This window comes from Apus apus, chromosome 15 (genome assembly GCF_020740795.1).
Source record: "Apus apus isolate bApuApu2 chromosome 15, bApuApu2.pri.cur, whole genome shotgun sequence".
NCBI classification, from domain to species: Eukaryota; Metazoa; Chordata; class Aves; order Apodiformes; family Apodidae; genus Apus; species Apus apus.
The window spans coordinates 13,906,500-13,928,022 of NC_067296.1; the positions used below are offsets into that span (position 1 = coordinate 13,906,500).

At 49.5% G+C, this 21,523-nt stretch overlaps 1 protein-coding gene across 1 annotated transcript; it reads right to left on the reverse strand.

Annotated features, from left to right (window-relative positions):
• Positions 1–2,055: 2,055 nt before the first annotated feature.
• OPRL1 (opioid related nociceptin receptor 1) lies at positions 2,056–15,311 on the reverse strand. Its single transcript, XM_051633342.1, has 4 exons — positions 15,204–15,311; positions 14,441–14,694; positions 5,352–5,707; positions 2,056–5,078 (listed from the first exon to the last, which is right to left on the reverse strand). Exons 2-4 carry the CDS (start codon positions 14,665–14,667, stop codon positions 4,555–4,557), a joined length of 1,107 nt encoding a protein of 368 aa, XP_051489302.1. The 5' UTR covers positions 14,668–14,694; positions 15,204–15,311; the 3' UTR covers positions 2,056–4,554.
• Positions 15,312–21,523: the final 6,212 nt, after the last annotated feature.

The following is a 21,523-nucleotide window of genomic DNA, read 5'->3' on the forward strand; positions in this document are numbered from 1 at the left end:
CTCATAGTCCAGCTCTCTTCCTCATGCAGCACCTTGACTGTTGGGTTATGGGCTGATGCTGAAGCCTCAGCTCCACCTTCCATTTTCTTGCCTTTTTTCAGCCTCAGCACCTCACAAGCCTTTCTCGCCATGAAGTTGAGACACTTCTCTCTCCTGCATCCCTCCATCCCTCCCACCTCAGCTGCATGGTTCTTCTCAGCATAGAAGGAGCAGGAACTGGCCCTTCAAACAGCTCTGGGTAGGGCTTGTGATTTACCAGCTGATCCACATGGAAACAGTGTGAGGCCGTGAAAGTACCAGCAGGGCTACAGCTCAGGATCTGTCCAAAGGAGGTTCTCCTGGCTGGAGGAAGGAGAAATTCATTTTGGACACTAAAAAAGCTGAAGGAAAGCCCAGGGCAACGAGTGACAAAGCAAACTGGAGTTCTGGCAAAGCCAGTCTGGGAGTCCCTCTTCAGAGCAGGTAGCAAAGGCTGCACCAGCACCAGCTGCTTCGGGAGACCCTTTGGATTTAAACAAAGAGGATGTAACTATGGAGAGCACCCGCCTTCCCTATAAAGCACTGCAGGGTGAGACATCCCTCTCTGGGCACACGTTGTCTGACCCAGCAGTGATATCCCAGAGCACCCAGAGAGAGATCAGAGCCCAGTTGCAGCTCTTTAAGGAGTTAACAAATCTTTCTTGAGGGAAAAATAAACAGACATGTTTAGAGAACAGCTCCTCACCAAAACACCTTAGAAAAACAGACCTGGCAAATGCTCAGCATCAGTGTCTTCATCAGGGCAAGAGTCTGGAGCTGCAGAGCAACGGGCACCACGTGGGGCAGATGCAGCTTTTGTCCTCTTGTAGTCGGGGTTCCTTCCAGCTCCTGAAGTTGTCTTCAGCACTGGGGACAGAGGCACTTGGGGCAGGTCAAAAGCTTTGTGGCTTCTGTAGGCAGCAGGCATGAGGAGGGGGGTTTGGATTGAATACCCCTGCCCCCACCAGCCAACCTCAGTCTGACCTGGGTAAAGGATAACTCAGCACCTCCCCAGGTAAGTTCTTCCCATGGCATAAACCCCTCCAAACTCCAGCAAAGGTGTCGATTCTGCACCTTATCTCTGCTTTTAGAAAGTCTGATTTGTTTTGGGGGGAAAGTTGTCAGGTGAGCAGCCCGGGCAGGGGGAGAGGATGGGCAACGTGGCCTCAGCAGAGCACAGCACCTCTCCAAGCCTGGGTCTGCCAGGTGTCCCAGTGCCATGAGCCAAGGAGCTTCCCAGGAGAGCTCAGTCCCTGGCTCATCCTTTCCTTAGCCTTTCCAGCGGGATTAGTACATTAATAAATCCCATAATACTGAGTAAAGCAGTTTGGTTTATGGTTTTGCTATAAGAACTCATCCCTGGGTACTTATAATTAACCAAACCAGAAAAGAAATCAATATTTCAATTTTTTCCCACCAATATATACATATTTTTTTAAAGAAGAAAAACATTATTGCTAATTAAAAAAAATGCTCTCCTGGTCTTTACCTCCCTGGGTGTGAATATTGAGCTCTGTGCAGGGAGAAGGCCCTTTCCTTGCTGCACATCTCACTGGCTGATCCAGCTTCACTTTAGCTTGATTTTCAGAGCAGGGCTGTAATTCCTTGTTCTCCATGATCCTGCCCAACTCTGGAACTTCCCAGGAGTAAATGGGAAGAGCTGGTTTTAGTCGGGCATCAGACTTCACCTCCAAGAGCTGCCAGCACCCCTGCCCTGCCTGCTGCCAGCCCCAGAGCAGCTGAGCAGGCTGGCAGGGCACAGGCAGCCCACACTCACCTCCAACCATGGATTTTTCAGTTTTTTCACACCTTCTATTTGCAGGTTGCCTCCAGACAAATGTACCTGCATAACAAAAGCTCTCCCTGACTCAAATTCAAAGGGATGAGATGCTTCAGTGTTATTCCATGTGCTCAGCAGTGATTTCAGCTGGAAAAAAAACAACCAAACAAACCAGTGCTGGGGTTGAAAGAAGCCCCAGGTCCACACAGCTGAGAGTTTCAGACTCCACATCACTCAAAGCACAGGGTGTTGGGTTTGTTTTATTTTCCTTTATTAAAGCACACAAGTAGCCACTCTGTAATTGTGAAATCATCCCAACGTAACCATTTCAGAAGGGAATTAAACAGCCTGCACATCAGCCAGCCACGAGCCTTTCACTCTAGAGGCACAGTACAATAAAGCTTCTGCTTTCAGGTTTTTCTTGCTCTTCTTACAACAAACTCCACAGAGCATTGGACAGAATGCCTAAACACGCCCACTGCAAGGGCCACAGAATGACCCAAAAGCTTAGTAAACACACATCTATTGAGTACTTGGTTCTGTAAGATGGTTGCAGCATAGTCATTATAGCAAAATCCTTACTTTAAAAAATGCCAGACACTGGTATATTATTTTTTCAGAGGACAAAATCTACTTAAAAACCCCAACCAAGAACTCCAAAGGGAAGCTGGCTGCTCCTTAGCCAGCCCCTAATGGCACTGCAAGAAAAGCCCAGGAGTCACTTCCCAGCTCCCACTGGACCACCCAGCACCCTGCCTGACCCTAGGACAGCCGAGGGGCTGAGAAGGTTCTTCACTGACCCACATTATTGTTGCATCCCCAGCCTCCTCTCTCCCAGTGCCTGGATGCAGCTTGCCAGCAGGGTGGGTCTCAGGGAGTTCTTCTTGGCATGCTCAAGGGTTGTACGAGATTTCCTGGTGAGTGCTTGGGGATAAATATCCGTTGCAAAGTGCTTAAAGTGCCCAAATTTCCTCCTCCCCCTACACAATTCAGGGGAAGTGCTAATTGCAAAGTTTGCTCTGGTATCCCTCCAGATTCCCAATCAAATGCTAATCAGCATGAAAATTCTCCCAGCTCGAGCAGTTTACAAGGGATCTGGGTCCTATACATGGGACACTGGAATTGCATCTGTATTTTAAGCCCATCCATAAGGGAAACATTCTACATAGAAATATAACACTGAATTCTTTTATACAGCATATATAAAGAACATCACAGCATTAAAATATTGGCAAATCAATAGCTTAAAAATACAGAATCTCATAGACCAGAGCACAAGAAATATATTCACGTGAAATCTGTACAGTGCAGACGTTGCTGCCAGCTCCCACTTTGGAGCTGACCTCCCATCTCCAACTGGAGGTGGTTGCTTTGCTTCCCCATCAGCACCACTGGTCCCCACAGCCCAGAGTTCCCCAAGGTTTGGGGCTGAAGGGAGAACACAAGTCTGCTGTCCCCATCAGCACAGAGGGCACTCAGGGGTTAAGCTCCTTGGGAATGTGTTATCATCAAATGAAATGACCAAGCATTTCATTTTCCAGAAAGAGGAAAACCAGTCTATGACTGGCAGGAAGGGTGGTACCTTGGCAGCATTACCCAAGCTCTTGTGGATCTGACTTCATTTGAAAATAATAATTTATATATATATATATATATATGTAAGAACCCACCTTTTGTCTGGTCAGCACACCACTGGTCTGTGGAGCAGGTGGGTCTGGTTTAGGCTGCCCCAGAAGTGTCTGTGTCTTCTCCAGGAGCTACCCTTCTAACTTCTCTGAAAGGGCTCTCCCCTAGACATAAATATATGTATAAATAGGCCACTTTCTTCCCCTCTCCTCTCACTGAGGAAGATCCCCAAGACATGCTCAGCAAGATGAAGTCCTGCAGCAGAGCTGTACCTACAGCACTAGGCAGGTGTACGCACAGACACATTCTGCACGTTATTACAATGGAAATAAAGGCCTAAAAAAAATGAAAAGCAATAGCAGCATTTAAACAAGGAGTGGTGTTCATTTCATCCACCTTTTCTTCCTCCTCTTCTGAGCTACATTCATCAGTTTTGTTTTGACAGTCCCTTCTCACCACCTTCCTCCCTTCTCCAGGGTTTCACTGCAGACCCTGTCCTCAGGAGCCAACACTGTCCTCCCCAGGCTCCAGCTCCCTGGCTCAGGGCATTGGAAATTTTCCTTTTAGCTCCCTCCTCTCCCTCCCCACATCTCTCCCTTTGTGATGACTCATCCTGGAGACGATCTTGGATTTGTGTCTGACAGCTGCTGCCCACTTTGGCTTCAGCAAAGTCTAATTTCAGAACGATACCACAGGGGTAAAACCTGTGCCTGGAGAGCCACAGAAGCTGTTCCCGTCTTAAACAGCTCAGGGAGGAAAAAAGAAATGGAAGAGTTTTGCATGTTGTCTGTCTCCCAGCAGCAGAAGTGTAAGTCCCAGAAGCAATGCCTGCTTTAAACCCTTCATTCCTGAAGTCTCAGCACTGTTGCAAACCACCAGGGTTTTGCAGGAGTCAAAGGGCTGATCCCAAACAGGTTCCTTAGTGCAGAGTGCACAGGAATTCAAACGGCATCAGATGGGCTCACTTTTTCTGCAGGCTCTTGCAGGATCCAGTTTTCCCAACCCCCAAAACTGCTCCCTCACCTCTCAGTTTTGAGGTCCTGCTAAAGAGCTGTTATCTGAGTCAGCTCCGACGTGGGGGTGGTTGGACTCTGCTGGGCGACAGCCACCATGGGAATTTCCATGCCTAGTCAGGCCGGATTGTTAGTCCCCTCTGAGTTCTTGCAGGCATAGGCCACATCCTTGGCGATGCTGCACATCCTGTTGGACATCTGGAGCTCGGTTCTGAAGGCGGTGGGGAAGCAGAACTTCTTGAAGCACGCCTTGAAGTTCTCATCTAAGAAGGCGTAGAGCACGGGGTTCAGGCTGCTGTTGGCATAGCCCAGCGCCGTGCAAAAGCAGGAGATGGCCAACTCGAGCTCACTTTCTGCCTTGGCACCCAAGCACTGGACCAGCACGAAAATCTGGATGGGGGTCCAGCAGATGATGAAGACGGCCACCACCACCAGGACCATTCGGGTGATGCGCCTCAGGTTTCTGTCCTTCTCCTTGGAGCCCGAGAGGACGCGGACATTCTTGAGTCTTCTGATCATGAGACTGTAGCAAATGGTGATGATCAGCACGGGGATCATAAAGGAGAAGAGAAAGACACAGATGCCAAACACCGGATCCCAGTAATCCACGGGCGAGGGGAGTTTAATCAGACAATCAATTTCTGCAAGAGAGTAAACGAAAGGGAAAGGCAGGTCAGCAAACCCGCACCAAGAAGAAAAGCATCTGCAGGTTGGGTTTAGCTCAGGGGTGTTTCATACTAGAAAAACAGCAGCAGTGGTGCAGAGGTGCACGGACAAAGAGGAAAGAGTTAAAAGGGCTTCACAGCAGAGCTCACCAGGCTGAAAGAACCAGTATCCCTCCCTAAGGTTCCCCATGCCCATGGGCTCTCCTGGTCACCCACACCTCCCTCCCCCATGGATGCATTTCTACTGACCATTGTTCTCATTCTCTGCAGATCCCATCACCATGGCTGGGATGCCAAAGACAGAAGCCAGGGCCCAGATGCAGACGTTCACCACCTTGGCCTTGTGGGGAGTGCGGATGTCCAGGGCTTTGATGGGGTGGCAGATGGCGATGTAGCGATCCACACTCATCATCGTCAGGGTGAAGGTGCTTGTGAACATGTTGTAGTAGTCTATGGAGATGGCAATCTTGCAGAGGACATTGCCAAAGGGCCAGAAGCCCAGGAATGTGTCTGTACCCTGGAAGGGTAAGGTCATCAGACACAGGGTATCAGCCAGAGCGAGGTTAAAGATGTAGATGTTGGTTGCTGTCTTCATCTTGGTGAATCTGAAATGTCAGAATGAGTGATGGTTAGACCTGCACCTGACCACCATGGGCAAGACATTGAATTCTCCTGAAGAGAATGCAGCTTTAGGAAGGAGATGTTCTGTATTTTTTACCAACAAGAGATTAACCATCACCTTTTCTTTTACCTGTCACACGCTTCTCCACACACAGCTCCTACACTGATACCAGCAGTGCCTTCACCAGCAGCTTCATGAGCAGAAGCCTATTCCTTAAGAGGGCAAGTGAGGACCATGAAAGCCTCAGGCTGTCAACTCAGACTGTGCTTCTTGAAAAATTACTTCAGTAAAGCTAATCCAGGCTTTCATCACATACAGCTTCATCAGTTTAAATATTCGTGAGAGCTTCCACTCTAACCTGATTTGAAAGGCATCTGATAGTCCAGGGGTAAGTTGATTAGCCATTTTGTGTGGGCTGGTAGCCAAAGACTGTGGCTCGTGTGAGCTATCAAAAAAAATGGGCAAGATGACCAGCCCCGGCCACGTATGAGTTTTGCATCAAAAAAAATCAAAATATCAAAAAGGCTCCTTTTAAAGAAAGAGGTTTGGGATAAAACCACGAGTCAACTCCACGTCAAAGGGATTTTGTCATTTCTGCATCACTTTCATCACATGAACTCACTGCCCTAAAAGAAGATTCACCTTGTTTTAATGGAAATCATCTCCTTTTCACAGATGGGAAAGGATGGAACGATGTGATCACCTACCCAAGGACACATGCAGAGGCTGCAGACATGGAAGCTCAGCAGTGCCTCTGTGACTGAGCCTAAGAGTTCAGCTCCAGGATGTTCCACAGGCAAAATAAGAGCTCTAATACGTATAATTTTAAAACTACATCTCATTTATCTTCTACTGTTTGAATGGTCTCTGCAGAAATGGTGCCAGAAATGGCAGACAAAGATGTGTGTTATTAACAGAGGGCAAGTTCATTTGAGGGCAACACTTAAACCCACAAACTACTGCACTACTTGCAGTTTGCTGTGTTGGAACACTGTGGGGTCTGACTTGACCTAAAAAGCTCTTTTTTTTGTCAAATTGCTTCAGAACAGCAACCCTACCTGCTCTCCCCAGCACTGAGTCCTCTCCTAATGACCTGAACTTCATCTCTTGATAGATTATTTGAACGACTGGAGGAACATTATCACTGCCACACTCTGAACTCTGCTGAAACACATAGTGACTGAGCCAGGTTTGGAAGAATAACAGCCAGGGAATCCACAGGCTAGAAGATAAAGTCCAATTTGTAATTTTTTACCCCTCTTAGAGCACTAAGCTGTGTTTGTATTAGAAGTCAGGAGTTTGGAAGTGCTATCTACCAGACTGTGGCTTCAGTTAGTAAGAACAAAGGATCCTACATTTGACCTCAAAAGCCAAGGGAAGGTTTTGGAGCAGGTGGATGTTGATGGAAACACTTGGGATCCCCACATTTGCCTGAGTCAGGCTCCTCCTGGTCCAGAAATCACAGCAGCAGAGCAAGGTGGTGGGTTCTTAGAAATCCACCCAGATCAGACCAACTTAAATAACCAAAAGCAGCAGAGGACAAATACCAATGTCTTTCCTGCTGGGAAAGGATGAAGAAGACAAACACTTTTCAAATCCAACACAACCAGGTGACTGTCAGGGCTTCAGTGCTTCCCAGTGGACTTCCCAGGCAGAACTCCACAGAAATAAGGAGCCTCCAGCCCCAGAGCAGCAGCTTCTCAGGCTGGCTGAGTTTTGCCTTTTTTGTTTGAATTCTTGCAATTGGAATAAACAAGGCAATAGTTACAGGGAGCATGAGATGGGTCTGTGGATGGATTCAGACACTTTCCCCTCTAGGTCAGAGGGTAAAAGAGGTAATTAAAATTAAGAAATTAAATCACTGTTCTTTATCAGCCCACAAAAAATAAGTATTTTCAGTTCAGGCTTCAGGAAATTATCCTGTCATTTAAGCCTGTGTTAGCAAAGGTCTCCTAGGAGCTGGACTCATCCTCTGTTCACCACAGACCTGGCTGGGCTCTCTCAAGCTTCCCAGAGGTTAAACTTGTTCCAAGTCAATCCTTCCAGGAGGGCTGGACTTAAAGGCAAGTCATCAACATGCCTTGAACCCTGACTGCTTTTAATGATTTTATAACTCGAGGGAATAAAACAACAATGGGCAACTTCATCACTGTGAAGCTGAAAAAATTAAAGTGGCTTGTTGGGGTTTTTTTGATCAGTGGGAGAACAAGAAACTATTGACCCACCTCTACCCATCCAGCATCCCCAGGGAACAATGCTGCACAGCCCTGGCCCCGGCAGAGTGAGAAGTTTGGGGCATCTCAGCAAACCCTGAGCTTGGGGTGTGCAGACTCCAAACCTTCAGCTCCCTCCTGCTTCCCTCCACCCCAGGGCACCTCGCTGGCCCCTCTCCAAGACACTGTTCATCAAGGAACCCTGCAAAATCTGCTCTCCCTGATGCACAGGTCCCTCTCTGCTGCTTCTTTCCTCCTCACCCCTCCTTGAGGTGACAGCAGAGCCACCTTCCCTCCAACGCAGGGACACGCTGCCCCCAGCTTACCTCCTTCACCCCACCTTCAAGTGGATTTTAAGGCTGATGTTATGCTCTTGAAAGGTGGGGAAAATTAATTTACACCTAATTAATTACTTTGAGTTCCACTTTCTCTGCGCCCTGAGAGCTGACAGCCATTATCCCAACCAACAAGTGTTCCCAAACATTTTCAGAATGTTCAGTACAAGCAAAAAAAAAAAAAAATCAATTAATCGCTTCTCTGAGGATTAACCTCTTTTGCTTTTCCCTCTGGGAACTGAGAGTGTTCTTTTTCTTAATCTGCACAAAAAAAAACCCAACCCAAATTAAATTCTTGAGCTTTAGGAGGCACCTGAGGTTCCCCCCCACCATGATGCAGATAAACCTGTGGCCTCCACAGAGGACATTAGGTCCCTGCTGAGCCACTTTCTTGTACTTGGTCACAGAAGCAATTTCCTAATGGAGCATCTCCCACAGGGCAGCTCTGGCAGTTCCCAGCTCTCTATCCACCTTGGTCACAAAAGTAATCAGTTTGCTCTGCTCTGCTGCCTGCTGCAGCCTCTGAGGAAAAACATCTGGAGGTCAGCTCGGCACTTGGCTTCCCCCTCCTCCTGGCTAAGCCACCCTCAAGCTGCATTGCCCAGGCCAAAGCTGTGCTTGAGCCAGGGGAACCCACAGCTCGGGAGAGCAGGGGGTGGGTAGGACACCTCCACATCCAGGGCTCGGAGATCCCGTTTTTCCCAAGGATGGATTCTGTCCCAGAATGAGCTGCCAACCTGTTTGAGCCTCCAACCTCCCTCCCTCCCTTCCACCCCCCTCCGATGAGGCTGCAGGTCCAGATGCACCAGGGCTAAGGACCTGCTGGCTGCAGGAAACCTGCAACAGGGCTGCAGGCACCAGGGCAGAGTGACCAGAGCCCAGACCTCAGCCCTGGGAAGCCATGAGCATTATCTCCAGCAATCCTGGTTTTGGTGTTTGTAGCTCCAGCTAATTGAGATGCAGACAGTGCTGGTCACCTGGAAGAGCAGCCCTCCATCCCCACCCCACACACATGGGTGACAGCGCTGGCCATTCTCCCAGGACACACACAGGGAAGCAAAACAGAGCAGAAAAAGCTCAGGGAGGATTTTTGCTGAGCTGCTCCCAGCCTCTGATGGTGGAAACCAGCACCAGCTGACTGACACCTCTGCTCCCAGCCTCCTCTTAGCCCTCAGGTTGTACAAAGATGATATTTGCTCTGGCACGTACCATCATGATTTGTGTCCCTCCCCAGCTGTACACCCACACTGTGCTCTCCATGTCCCTGCTGCTCTGATCACCATTTCAGAGCCCCCTCATCCAGAAATTATCCAATTCAGGACAATTTATTCTCAGTGGTTCAACAGACCCAGAAAAAAATAAACCAGAGAATTCAAGAAGGACAAATTTAACTCAGTTTGGGCTGTGAAGCCAGATGCTGCAGCAAAAGCAGCCAGGCATCAATTACCTGGAGGACAGTGACTGACAAACAAGGGTTCAGGAGTCTGCCACCAGCCAGGGTGGGCAGCAATGCCTTGGGACAGCCAGTTTTCTTGCCCTTTGAGTCTAGCTGCTGTGTCTGGGTGATACTGGTGGCTCCAAAAAGGCACTGGGAACCACGTCCCAAATTAAATGCCATGGACTTCCTGCAGCACATCAGCAACCCCTTTCCACTCATCCCACTGAAGCCAGGGGAAACCAAGGACCCTCCAGCACATACTGGAGCCCGAAGAGCTGTGTTAGCAGGGAGCAGACACAGGTGCTGGGAGCCATGGGCTGAGCCCCTGGTTGAAGGAACAGCTCACCTGGCCCCCTGGGAGCCTGGAAATTGAGGAGCTGCAGACCTGCCCTTTGCAGCAGGTCCCCTCCTGCTCACATCATCATCCCCAGCCCCTATCACTCCACACAGCACAGAGGCCTTGGTGTGGGTTTCCTTTCTCTACAAATTGCAACAATTGTCTTTTCTTATTTTTCTGCCATGAAAAACTAAAAGAGGGGGATCTGGGGAGGGCTGGGGTCTCAAATAATGCCACTAGCTTCTGCTGGGCCCGTGCCACATTTAACAGTCACTTGATATGAGATACACATCTGGGGGAGGCTCTTCCCTTAAAAATCTTTCTATCAAGAAATCAGCAACTCTGCAATTTCATAATTAACTTCATTTTCCCTGTTTCATCACAGCCAACTGCCCTCACCCTATTCTCAGATATCAGTGCACCTTTCCAAGCAGAACAATGGCTGGCACAGCCATGCCCATCACAGCCCTCCTAAAGTTCAGCTGGAAGCAGCAAATGAAATTCAAGGACCCAACAGCCCCAGTCTGCCTAAAGACAGTAGCTTAAAATATTCTGAGAAACCAGTTTTTTCACTAGGGAGAGCTGAGCATCCCCAGCACCCTGCCAGGCTCCCAGCAGAGATCTGCTGTGGCAAAGAAATGCCCTAGAAACGAGGCATCATTCCCACAGGAACCTGATCCAGGCAAGCAGAGCCCACACTGAGGAAAGAAGTCCTCCGGATCATCAGCACTGAGCATCACAGCAGCATGATGGAGCAGGGAAACAAAAGAGGACTTCTTGGACCAGAAGCTTCTTGTTGTCCTTGGTCCCTTCCCTGGCACACTGGTGAAGGCATGAGGGTCTGTCACATCCCATGCAGCAATGCTTTGGTGGCTCTTATGGATGGGTCAGCTTCACCTCCAGCCCCATGGATCATCCAGCCCCATGGCCATTGCAAAAATGATACATTCTCCTCCTCTTTTCTTCCTAAAAACAAAGCTTTCAGGCATCCAGTATCCAGTTAATAGATAAGAGGGACCTCATCAGCCTGTTTTCCCCTCCTCTCACCCCAAACCATCTCTGCCTTGTGCTGTTAAACTCCTTAGAGCCACAGAATAGAACCATTTTGGTTGGAAAAGACCTTGAGGACCATTGAGTCCAACCATTAACCCATCCCCACCAAGTCCAGTGCTTAACCATATCCCTAAACCTTTCACATTCATTAAAAAGCAGCATGGGAAATTTATGCAGAGGAGAGCAAACAGCAGAAGGAGAAGGAGGGAGGGGAAGGCATTCATCATCTCCTCTGGCAAGGAGCTCTGCAATGAGCCAGCAGAACAAAGCCCCAGACAGGGCAGGTTCCCACAACAGGCCCTTCACTGTCCAGGAAACCGTGTTCTGAAGAGAGCCCTTCTCCCTCTGATCCAATTAGTGCTGCTCAGCACTAGGAGGGGATGACAGTCACCTGATGACTGTCTCTATAAATTAATCATTCTAAACTTTATATCATTGCAAATATAATAGAGATGTAGGCTGGGCTCTACAACAGAGGGAAAAATCCAGAGGAAGCTTTTAACTTGTTTTTTGTCTGTATGTGTGAAATACCAGAGATTTTAAATTTTTTTTTTCATGCTGCAAAGAAAAAAAAAATAATGCAAGAGAAACTAAAACCAAGCCTTCCTGATGCCTCCAACTTCAAGTACTGATATCAGAGTCTTTGTATTTCCCAAGTCTCTCTTAAACAGGAAGCAATTACTGTCTCCATCACTATACTGTTCTTTTTAGGGAAGATAACACCCCAGGTTTACAGGCTGGATGCTGAAGTCTGCTTATCCCTGGTGAAGCATAAGCATGGAAGGAAAAAAAAAAACAAACAGCTTTTGTAGGGAGCACCACACCTATAGATGATAGGAAGGCAGCACAGAGGGCTTGCCAGTCATCTTTCCACTAAGGAAGAGACTGATCATTAAGAGTCCCAAAGCCCCACGTTGACTTACCAGCAACCAGCATTCAACCTACTGCAAAAAGATGCTGTTTAGGGCATGGAACCCAGAAGCACCAATGCTCCAGTCTGGGGAGAGAAACTGAGCTTGAGAAGTCATCCCCATCCTCCTTGCACGGCCATCAATTCAGCAGCTCTGTGTGAATCTGCACACACAGCCAGGGTCAAGAGTCTGAGACACTGAGTCCAGCTAATCGCCAACCTACTCCTGACCTTAACAGACAGGGCAAGGAGAGAAGAATCCTAGGCAGAAATAACCAGCAGTTGCAGTTGCTCACTGAATCATGAAGGGTTATTTCTCTGGCTATAACTCAGTGTTAGTCTCAGCCAGGACTGAGCTCCCAGGAGACACCGATGGAGAGAAACAGCAGCTTCTCCTGCATGTGTTCTGGATCAGGTAGAACTTCCCCAGCACACATTATTCCAGTGGCCCCTCCAGGCTCACATGGAAATTTTGGGGAAAAAACAGAGATTAATCCCCAAAAATGAATACCCAAGTAATTAAAACTTCTGTTAGTTATTTTGTACATGTAGGGATTTAGGGGATAGAGGAAACAGAAGTGGAAAAGGCCTGGGGGAGATGGGGTGACACCTGTCTTCAGGTTTCAACTGTTTAGAGCCAGTAAAACCAGACAACACACACACAAAAAGCTAAGTTCCAGGGGAAATTCCAGTGCTAAATCCCACTTTCTTTTCTTGGGTCCCATTTGTCCAACTGGAAGGTATCAAAGCCAGCAAGAAGCAGAACAGAAGCCACCATTATGAAAGCACAGCCCCACACAGCCACAGCACAGCTCCACCCTGGCCAGGCTGTGGTTTGGGCCGGTCGCGTTCTTGGTGATGCTCTGTCCAGGGTCCTGCTCTCCGCATCCTCCAAACCTTTGCAGACACGAAGAGCTCTGCCAAAACTTCTCCTTCTTACCCACATCTAAGGTTGATGCATGGGGCACAGACTTCCTCAGCCTGCATGCACACTGGCTGGCATTCCCAGGGAGCTGCACCAGCATGGGAAAAGGACTCCCCACTCCCAGAGCCTCCCTACCCACCATGTTTACACACGTCCTCAAACACTGTGATTGCTGCTACACTGAACAGAAACATCAGGTCCCCACTGCTGCCCTGCACATCCCTGCTCTCCATCCCCAGACTCATCCCTTCTCCCTGCCATCTCTTTGGCAGGAACAGCACGGACAGGCAGCCCAAGGATCAGGCACATCCCTTTGCCCTTGTAGCAGAGATTTAGCTGCTATTCTCTGGCCTGTGAAACCAAAGACTTCATCTTGCAGCATCTTCCCCAGCCAAGTTGTGTGCATTCAAGGGAAAGATGCTTTGGAAGCAGCAGGGCTCCTGGCAGGAGCGAGACTTCATCTCATCACTGTCTGAATACCTGCTAAATATTTTTGTCCTCTCTTGGAGGAGAAAACAAATTCAGCCTGTCTTTTCTGTGCTGGCAGCATCCACCTGCACCAGGAATCTGCTCCAAGATATGTATAAAATGGAAGCCCTCTCCTTACCATAAGGAACAGAAGGGAATTGCTGGTGTTTGACACAGAATCCCAGCCCCATTGGTTTCATTAACTTATTTTGTACTTACGGGGGGAAGAGGGTTTCTGAGAGCGGGGATTGGGGTGGGGAGAGGGGAGTTTAACCACAGCAGAACCAGTCAGGGAGACTAGGGATGCCAGCACTGTGCAGGGAGGCTGGATGGTTGCTGGAGCAGTGCATGCTCCATGCTCTGTCCCTCTGCTCTCCTGACTTCAGCAGGAGTTGTCCTCCTCCCTGCAGCAGAACCTGTCACATCTTATTCATGTCTACAGTTTCCAAAGGGTTGGAAGAGCTACTTTTGTGATTTTCCCCTCCCAGCCCCCGTTAAAGTAAGGCTGAGCCTCCCAGCAGGCCCTTTCCCTTGCAAACCCAAAGGTTCAGCTTTGGAAAGCATCAGCTCCCAGATGGAGCAGCACCTGCAGCTACAGCTGGGGGGCTGGCCATGGCACAGGAGGACAGGTCCCACCAAAGATCCAGCACACCCTGGCAGTGGGATGCTCCCAGCTCTTTACCCTCCCCAAAAACATTCCAGCTCCTTGCCTGGCAGTTTGGAAAAAAAACCCACAAAACCCAAAAATATGTTTTTTTTTTTCTTTTTTGAGCATATCTGCTCGCTCTGTTCCATTCTCTGGGTTAAACTTTAGGAGGCACCAGAGGGCAGCTGAAAGCTGGTGGGAACCTTCATCACAGCCTAGGGAGAAAAACAAATAAAACCAAAACAATAAAACGAATGCCACGTCGCTTCCTCTAAAGCACCTCGCAATGACCAGGGAAGAGCCTGTCTGCTTTACCTGCAGCAGGGATTCAGGGGGGGAGGAAGGTCTGCCCCACTCCCAGCCTTGCCCAGAGCCTCCCTGCGTGTCCTACCTGACGATCACATACATGACGGAGCAGTTGCCCACCAGCCCCACGATGCACACGATGGAGTAGACAACCACGATGGTGATCTTGATGCTGAGGGGCAGGAAACTGTCCCCCGTGCCGTTGTTGAACCAGTTACTGGGGAGAAAGCTCAGGTTCAGCATGGAGGAGTCGTTCAGCAGCTTTCTCAAGTCAGGATCTTCCAAAATATGGGCAGGGAAGAGCGGGTCCATCCTGAAACACCAGCTTGTGCCGAGGACCTGGGGCACCAAAGAGACAGTTTCAAGATCTGCTGACCAAGCGGGTAGCGCGGGACCGCAGCCCAGCCTGTGGTGAGGGACACTGGGGGAGAAGGAAGGTTTATTGACCAGGAGAGCACAGCCCCCCCCCCCCCCAAACCCTTCCCAAGAGCATTTTTTGATGAGGTGCGTCCCTGAGAGCCTGGCGCACCGCGAGCACCCGGGGAGCTCCCGCATCTCTCCACACCGCCAGCGCAGGGACGTGCGGGCTGCACCGCGCCATCCCTCCCCAGGGATGCTCCCACCTGCCTCCCCCCGCCCCGCCAGGTCGCCGAGTCCCCGCAAACCTCTTCCCAACCCCAACACCCCCTTCGTGTCCCCTCCGACAGCTGCCGCAGCCTCTCTCCGCGGCTGGGGACACCCCCCGCCGCTGGGGTACGACCTCCCCCTCCCTTGTATGGACCCAGCCCAGGGCAACCGGTAAGAAAAGCCTAAAAAAAACGGAAAACCAGCCCCCGCGGGCTGCCTACCTGAGCGCGGGTGTCCCCTCAGCGCGGTGCCCTGCCCCGCCGCTCCGGCCCCGGCAGCCGCATCCAGGCACCCCCGGGCTGGGGGGAAGGACGGGGGATGCCGGGGGACAAAGCCGGGGGCTGCGGAGGCTCCGCTTGGGCTGGCGTCGGTGCAGAGGGGGGCGGAGGGGCTGCTCCCGGCAGGCAGGGATGCTGCCGGCGCAGGGGGTTGCACCCCGGAGCCCACGTTTTTAAGGAAAAGGGAGGGCTGGGGGAGAGAGAGGGAGGGAGGGAGGGAGGGCGGACGGCGGCTGGGCAGAGCCAGCCCTGGCTGCCTGGCTTCTCCCACTGCGTAAGAGCAAAGCAGGGAGGGGGAAAGGAGGAAAGGAAGGAGGGGGGGGTGGGGGGGGGAGGAATAATAAATAACCAAAGGCACCGAAAGGAACGCGAGCACACACCTGCGAGCCTCCTCCTCTCCCGCTCCCACCCGCCGGCAGCCCCCCTGACACACCCGGACCATCCCCCCCAGTCTCCAACCCCTGCCGCAGCCCCCCCGGGCTGGGAAGGGAGGGATAGGGGCAGTGGGGAGGACACGGCTTGGGGAAGCCAGATCCACACACACACACCCCCCCCACACCCGCAGCCATCGGGCAGCCCGGAGGCTGTGCTGGCGCGGGAGCAGCAGAAGGGGGGATTTGACCCAGAAACTGGCAAAAAAATGCAAGGAGGGCTGAGAAGAGAAGGGGCAGAAAATTGTTGTTGTTATTATTAAGTATTACTCTAGTGGCATTTGCTAAAGGTCGTTTTTGTCACCCAAACCGTCCTGCAGTTCGGATCAGAGTCAGGGCAGCACATTTCTTTGAAGCTGCTGCAGCGGTTCATTCACCACCTCAGGGTCAACCCCGCAGACACTGCAGGTCTCAAAGCAACCCATGGGACAGTGACCCTGAGAGTGCCCGAGAGCTGCAGAGCCCCCAGGTATGCCACCAACCCCCAAACAGGGTGCAAAAAGGTCTTGGAGGGAGGTCCATCCCCAAATTCATCCCAGAGCAGGGGCAGGTGGACTGCTGAGGACCAGAGCCTCATGGTCTGGTGCTTCTGGGCATCTCTTGCGTTTCCCTGAAGGCATCTCCCAGCAGTTTGTGCTGGGGGCAGAGGCAGGGACAGACGGGTCTGATCCAGTTCGGGGCACATCACTGTTGCCCAGGAGATGGAGAAAAGGAAAATGGGTTTTAGGGCAGCAAATGCTGCTTCTTTTCCAGAGCCCACAGCCAGCCCAACACTGAGCTGATAGCCCAGTCCTTTCTGCTCCCATTCTGCCTTAATGGATGTCTGGGGATATTCAGCACAGCAGCTGCACCTTCTTTACAAGAAATGTAATAGTACAGTATGGTAATTCATGGTAATGTTCCCAGTTGCTTCCATAAGAGCAGGTCTCAGGTCTCTGTGAGGGAAACAAGGGGAAGAGCATGACCCAGAGATACAGCCCCCTGGTGAAACACAGCAGTCCTGGTGCTTGAAGTCCTTTTTTGTGGGTTGTCTTTTTTGTCAGTCCATTAACAAGAGAGTGTGAAATAAATGCTAGACTAGACATTACTTTAATTGTTACTGGATTGATTTGCAGAGGCTGAAGGAAGGACAGCAGTAAATCTGCAAGATGGACAGCCCAGGAGTCCATGTGGAAAGAATGTTTGCAAATTCAGCTCTGCTCCTCTCTGCTGGCTCCCACCCCAATAAATGCACTTGGCCCTTCGAATACTCATTTTATGTTAATTCAGTGCAACAAATACAGCATGTTCACCCATCTATCTTGTTGCTGTGCTTGTTTTGACTCAAAGCCTAGTGTTTTGGAATGACTGCTGCACAAAGGATCAAGAGTGCCACCTTGAACTACTGACAGCCAAGGCATGTTTTGTGTCTGGTACAAAAACCCTTCTGAAAATTCTCCTTTTCCATCCAGCATCTTCCCACTGTTCAGCCCTGATCCTCCTGGTCAGGAGAAGCCCAGGATGATCATGCTGCACCTCCAGTCCCAAGAGTCCCAAGCCTGCTGTTCCAGGTGATTTGATCCCAATCCTAATTCAACTATGAAGGGATCTGTCCTCCCAGAACATCTCACAGTATCTTACCTTCTCTTCTCAGGATCCCTGGGATGAGAGGACAGATATCAAGAGCAAGAGACTGGCCATATTTCTTCCCCATCTGAAGTCTCCTCCAAATCCATTGGGGTCTATGCACCAAGGCTGAGAAGGAAGGTCATAAAGATTTCATCTGCATGACCCAAAAAGAATTTTCCCATCCTATTTCTTGAAAAAAAAACCAGATCACATCTCTTCTGCTTGAAGGTTTATATGCAGGCAGCAAGGTAACAAATGTCAAAAAAGAACAAGCCAAACAAGTAACCCTTCTTCTGGGCAATGACTGCCCAGAAATCTTGCATGAAGGGGTGACACACCATGAGCAGCCACTGGATTTACAGCAAAGTGTCCAAAACCTCAACATGCAACTCAAAAACATAGTCATGGTACAAATGCTTTTCTTCTCATCCCCATTTTCCATCAGATATCAGCAAAATACAATTAAAACCAAAAGTCTACAGAACTATTTCAATGAATTGGTTAGGTAATTATAATATAAATATTTTAAATTAAATTTGTTGTGTGATTTGCAGATTTTCAGGGGCTTATATTGTAATGAACCACAAATAGGGCCCAAGCAGGCTTGTTCTCTGCCCAGTTAATGGAGATTGTTGGCAGAGGCAGGACCCTGGGCCTTCCCCACTTACTTGTAACTTCTCTATCTCCAAACTCCTGGAGCACCAACACAGCCTTATCCAGCTGTGGATGAACAAACCTCAACTGTTCCAAGCTGATCTAGCTCCAGTGCCAATAATTACATCTACAGCTGCTTCAACCAGGTCAATTTTACAGGAACTGTTCCTAAATGTGGAGAATTTTTGCTGCTTTTGCAGAAACCAGCTCACAGCCACCTGCATTTCCCAACAGCAACAGCTGACAGGTTGGGGTTTTTTTTTGTCTTTGCTTTCAGAAGGTGAAGATGTCTGCATGCCAGAGCTGTTTTGCCACCTTTAGCACAGTTTGCCAATCTGCTTAATCAAGGCCATCATGAGCAGAGAATTAATTTTGCAAGATGTAAAATCATTTCTCATGCACAGAACAAGCACCTGGGCTGGAGAGGAGAGGGAGGAAGGCTGGGGAGGGGATACAGAATGTGCTGGAAAGCAAAGGTTCAAAAATGCAGCCACCACTCCTGGGATGACAGGCACCTGCCAATCACATGTCAAAGGCTAATTAGCTACATTTGCACCAGCATCACAGATGGTGGGTGAAATTTGTTCTTTAGACATTAATCGTCGCACAAATCCATCAACCAAAACCAAAAGGCACACACAGGGAGGCACACACAGCTTGGCTCCTTCCACCACCCTCCACACCATAAAGACTGAGAACATCTCTGGTTGATGCAAGTGCTGTGCTCATCCAGGCAATGACACTGGCACTGATTTACCACTGGTGATCCCACTCCTTTTCAGTATCACACAACTGGGCTCAAGCTGTTTGCTGGGATGAGAAGCAGACCCGACAGGATTGTTATTTGCTGTGAAACATTTCTGCAGAAAAGCACAAAAGGTCTCATTTCCCTGATCAACTCTTCATGCTTTTCAAGAGTTGACTGCTCAAAAATCCCCCAGATTCACCCCTCATGCATCCTTCAGAACATTCCCTCTGGTTCCCTATTTCACTCTCAGCTTTCCCAGTCCTTCCCTGTCCTCTCTGCTCCCTCTCTCCCATCCTTCTGGTTTTATAAAGCATCTCTACAAGGTAAGCCCAGCAGTGGCTTCCCCAAGGCCAGTGTCACCAGTGAGCACTGGGGGGGTTCCTGAGCATCACTGCTCCCTCCACCAGGTGGGTACTGAGCAGGAACACTGTGTCTGCAGCTGAGCAGGCAGAGCAGCTGCAACAAGTACTGCATCCTCCTGCCCACTGCTCCACACCAAGGAAATCACCAGAGCAGGGGTTGGGTTTTAACTAAAAAAAAAAAAAATAAAATTAATAAAATTAAATTAAATACAGTAAAATCAACCAACTGCATCACTGCTAGAGAAGTTAAAACAAAAGCTTTCTTTTCAGAGTTGGGAAGTGTGAAAAACAGGTGGGGAAAATGATGTCCCAGATGGTGAAGCTATGGAATTGCACAGGGCAGCCAGTGCTCAGCCCTGCACCAGCTCCAGAAGAGGAGGACACGTTGGGTTCAGTGCTGAACACTCCAAGTGCTCTGCATAACATCACAGAGCTCTGGCCAACAACTAGAGCATCAGAGGAAATGGCAGGAAATTAAGGAAAACTCCCAGCAAAGTGGAAAAATATTTTCTGTTGAGCCCCAAAACCCAGTTCCCCAGAGCTCCCTCTAGAAGGGGACTCAGCAGCCCTTCACTGAGGCAGTGGTGACAAATTCTGTTCCTGTGCCACCCATAGACTCATTCACAGAATGAGAAATAACATCTATTAAGAAGAACATTGGCTGCTTCAATATTTGCAATAATACATATTCATTGTAGTTTCTGTGTTGGCTCCTTTTAGAGATGGCAGAAATCTCCACAGACCCTTTCTGCAATCCTGAGCTGCACAACAAAAGAAGCACCATGAAATATCTGCTCACCAGGAGCAAACAGGGCCTGGGAACACACACACTTTGGGAAAAAAGGTTCCTGCTGACTTCAGCTTGCACTGGGACACTACTGGAAAGCCAGACCCACCGAGGGGACTGGGGCCAGCAGGATGTCACAGGCCACGTCCCCACCTCTTTCAAAGTCCCCGTTTCCCTTCCACGATCATTGAACTTCTCAGGGAGAGCACAGTAGAGACAAGATCTCAGCCTGTGTATGGCAGGGTGATGGTGAGGGGCCAGTCCACACCACGGGCAAGTGAACCCAGTATATCCCATCTGCTCTTGACTTAGTCATAAATATAAGCTGAGACACTTGCATTCAACCTTTAGCTCAACCACCAGAGAAGGGCAGCTGAGCTCATCCACCCTCATATCCCCAGAAGGCAGCTCTACCTGCCCTCAGTGTTTGCAAGACTCTGAAAACCCAACCTTGCTGCTGGCTGGGCACCTCCCTGCCCATTCCCAAGGCTGCAAGGAAGGATCTAACCCATAGGAACAGGCACATTATACAATAAAACAATTTCCTGCAAGAGACAGCTGATCCCCAGGGGCACCCAGCCTACAGAGCAGGAGTCAACTGATTCTTTTTTAAAATAGCAGAACAGCAAAATGAGTATAATTCATGCCCATTTCAAGCACAAAGGCAAAAATATAAACATTAAAATCTATTCTACCCACCTTTTCCCTTCCATTTGCTCTCCAGCTCCCAAAGCAATGGAGTTTCCATGCCAAAAAAATACATCAACTCCTGCTACATTCCCTGGGACCACTTAATGGGAGAAGAAAGAGCCACTTAGCTCCCCAAGCCTGAGCACAAACTCACAGAAAGAGTTGCTTCAGTCCTAATTCCAGTCTCTCCCATGTTTCCATCACTTGCTTTTGTCCAAAGGATGGCAGCCACTGGGATCAGAGGTCCCACACCCCCTTAAGCTACAAGGTCCATAGGAAGGAGAAGAACCACTTCATGCCAGCAGCCTTTTGAAGACAACTGTGTGCAGTGGTGAGCCTGATCCTCACCACTTACAAATAATTAAAGTGAATCCTGCTTTCACCATGAATTCATTTAGAGCAAAATCCCCCAAGCTCTAACAGGAGAAAGAGTAGACCATCCTACCCACTGCTCTGATATTTTATTGTTTGCCATCATTATTTGCAATTTCCCTGGGACTGATCATTTCAGGTGATTGGGGATGAGGTCATTAACAATCCTCTCTGCAACATTATATCCTCTTTTACAGTCTTAGTCCTCCCTGCATCTCAAGTCCATCAAACACAGAGTGAGCAAATCTCTCCAGTCTCCCAGGACAGAAGCCCTCCTTCCCCCTTCTATCCCCCCCCTTCCAGGACACTGATGGTTTTCAAACCCATTTTGGGACTGGGCACCCAGGGCTCACTATCTGAGGTCCCCACAGCCCAGATGCTGAGAGAGGAAGAGTCTCTGGTCTAGGGAAAGGAATTGCTGGTTCCAGGATGTGCACAGGCACTCAGTAAGAAGCACAAGATGGATTCAGATCCTCCAAGCTCCATCCCAGCCCTTTAACCTCTTATCCCTTAGGGAGGAAAACATCTCTGTGCTCAGACAGTGATTTTCACAGAAGACCTTCAAAGTGAAGATCTGCTTATCACCTCTGTGCTGCACTCATTTTACTTAG

Coding starts and splice junctions, on each gene's coding strand:
- OPRL1 (XM_051633342.1), bottom strand. CDS start 14,667: ATGGACCCGCTCTTCCCTGCCCATATTTTGGAAGATCCTGACTTGAGA. Junction 5,708..14,440: donor GTCATGTATGTGATCGTCAG/GTAGGACACGCA, acceptor CTGACATTTCAG/ATTCACCAAGATGAAGACAG. Junction 5,079..5,351: donor TGCAGAGAATGAGAACAATG/GTCAGTAGAAAT, acceptor ACTCTCTTGCAG/AAATTGATTGTCTGATTAAA.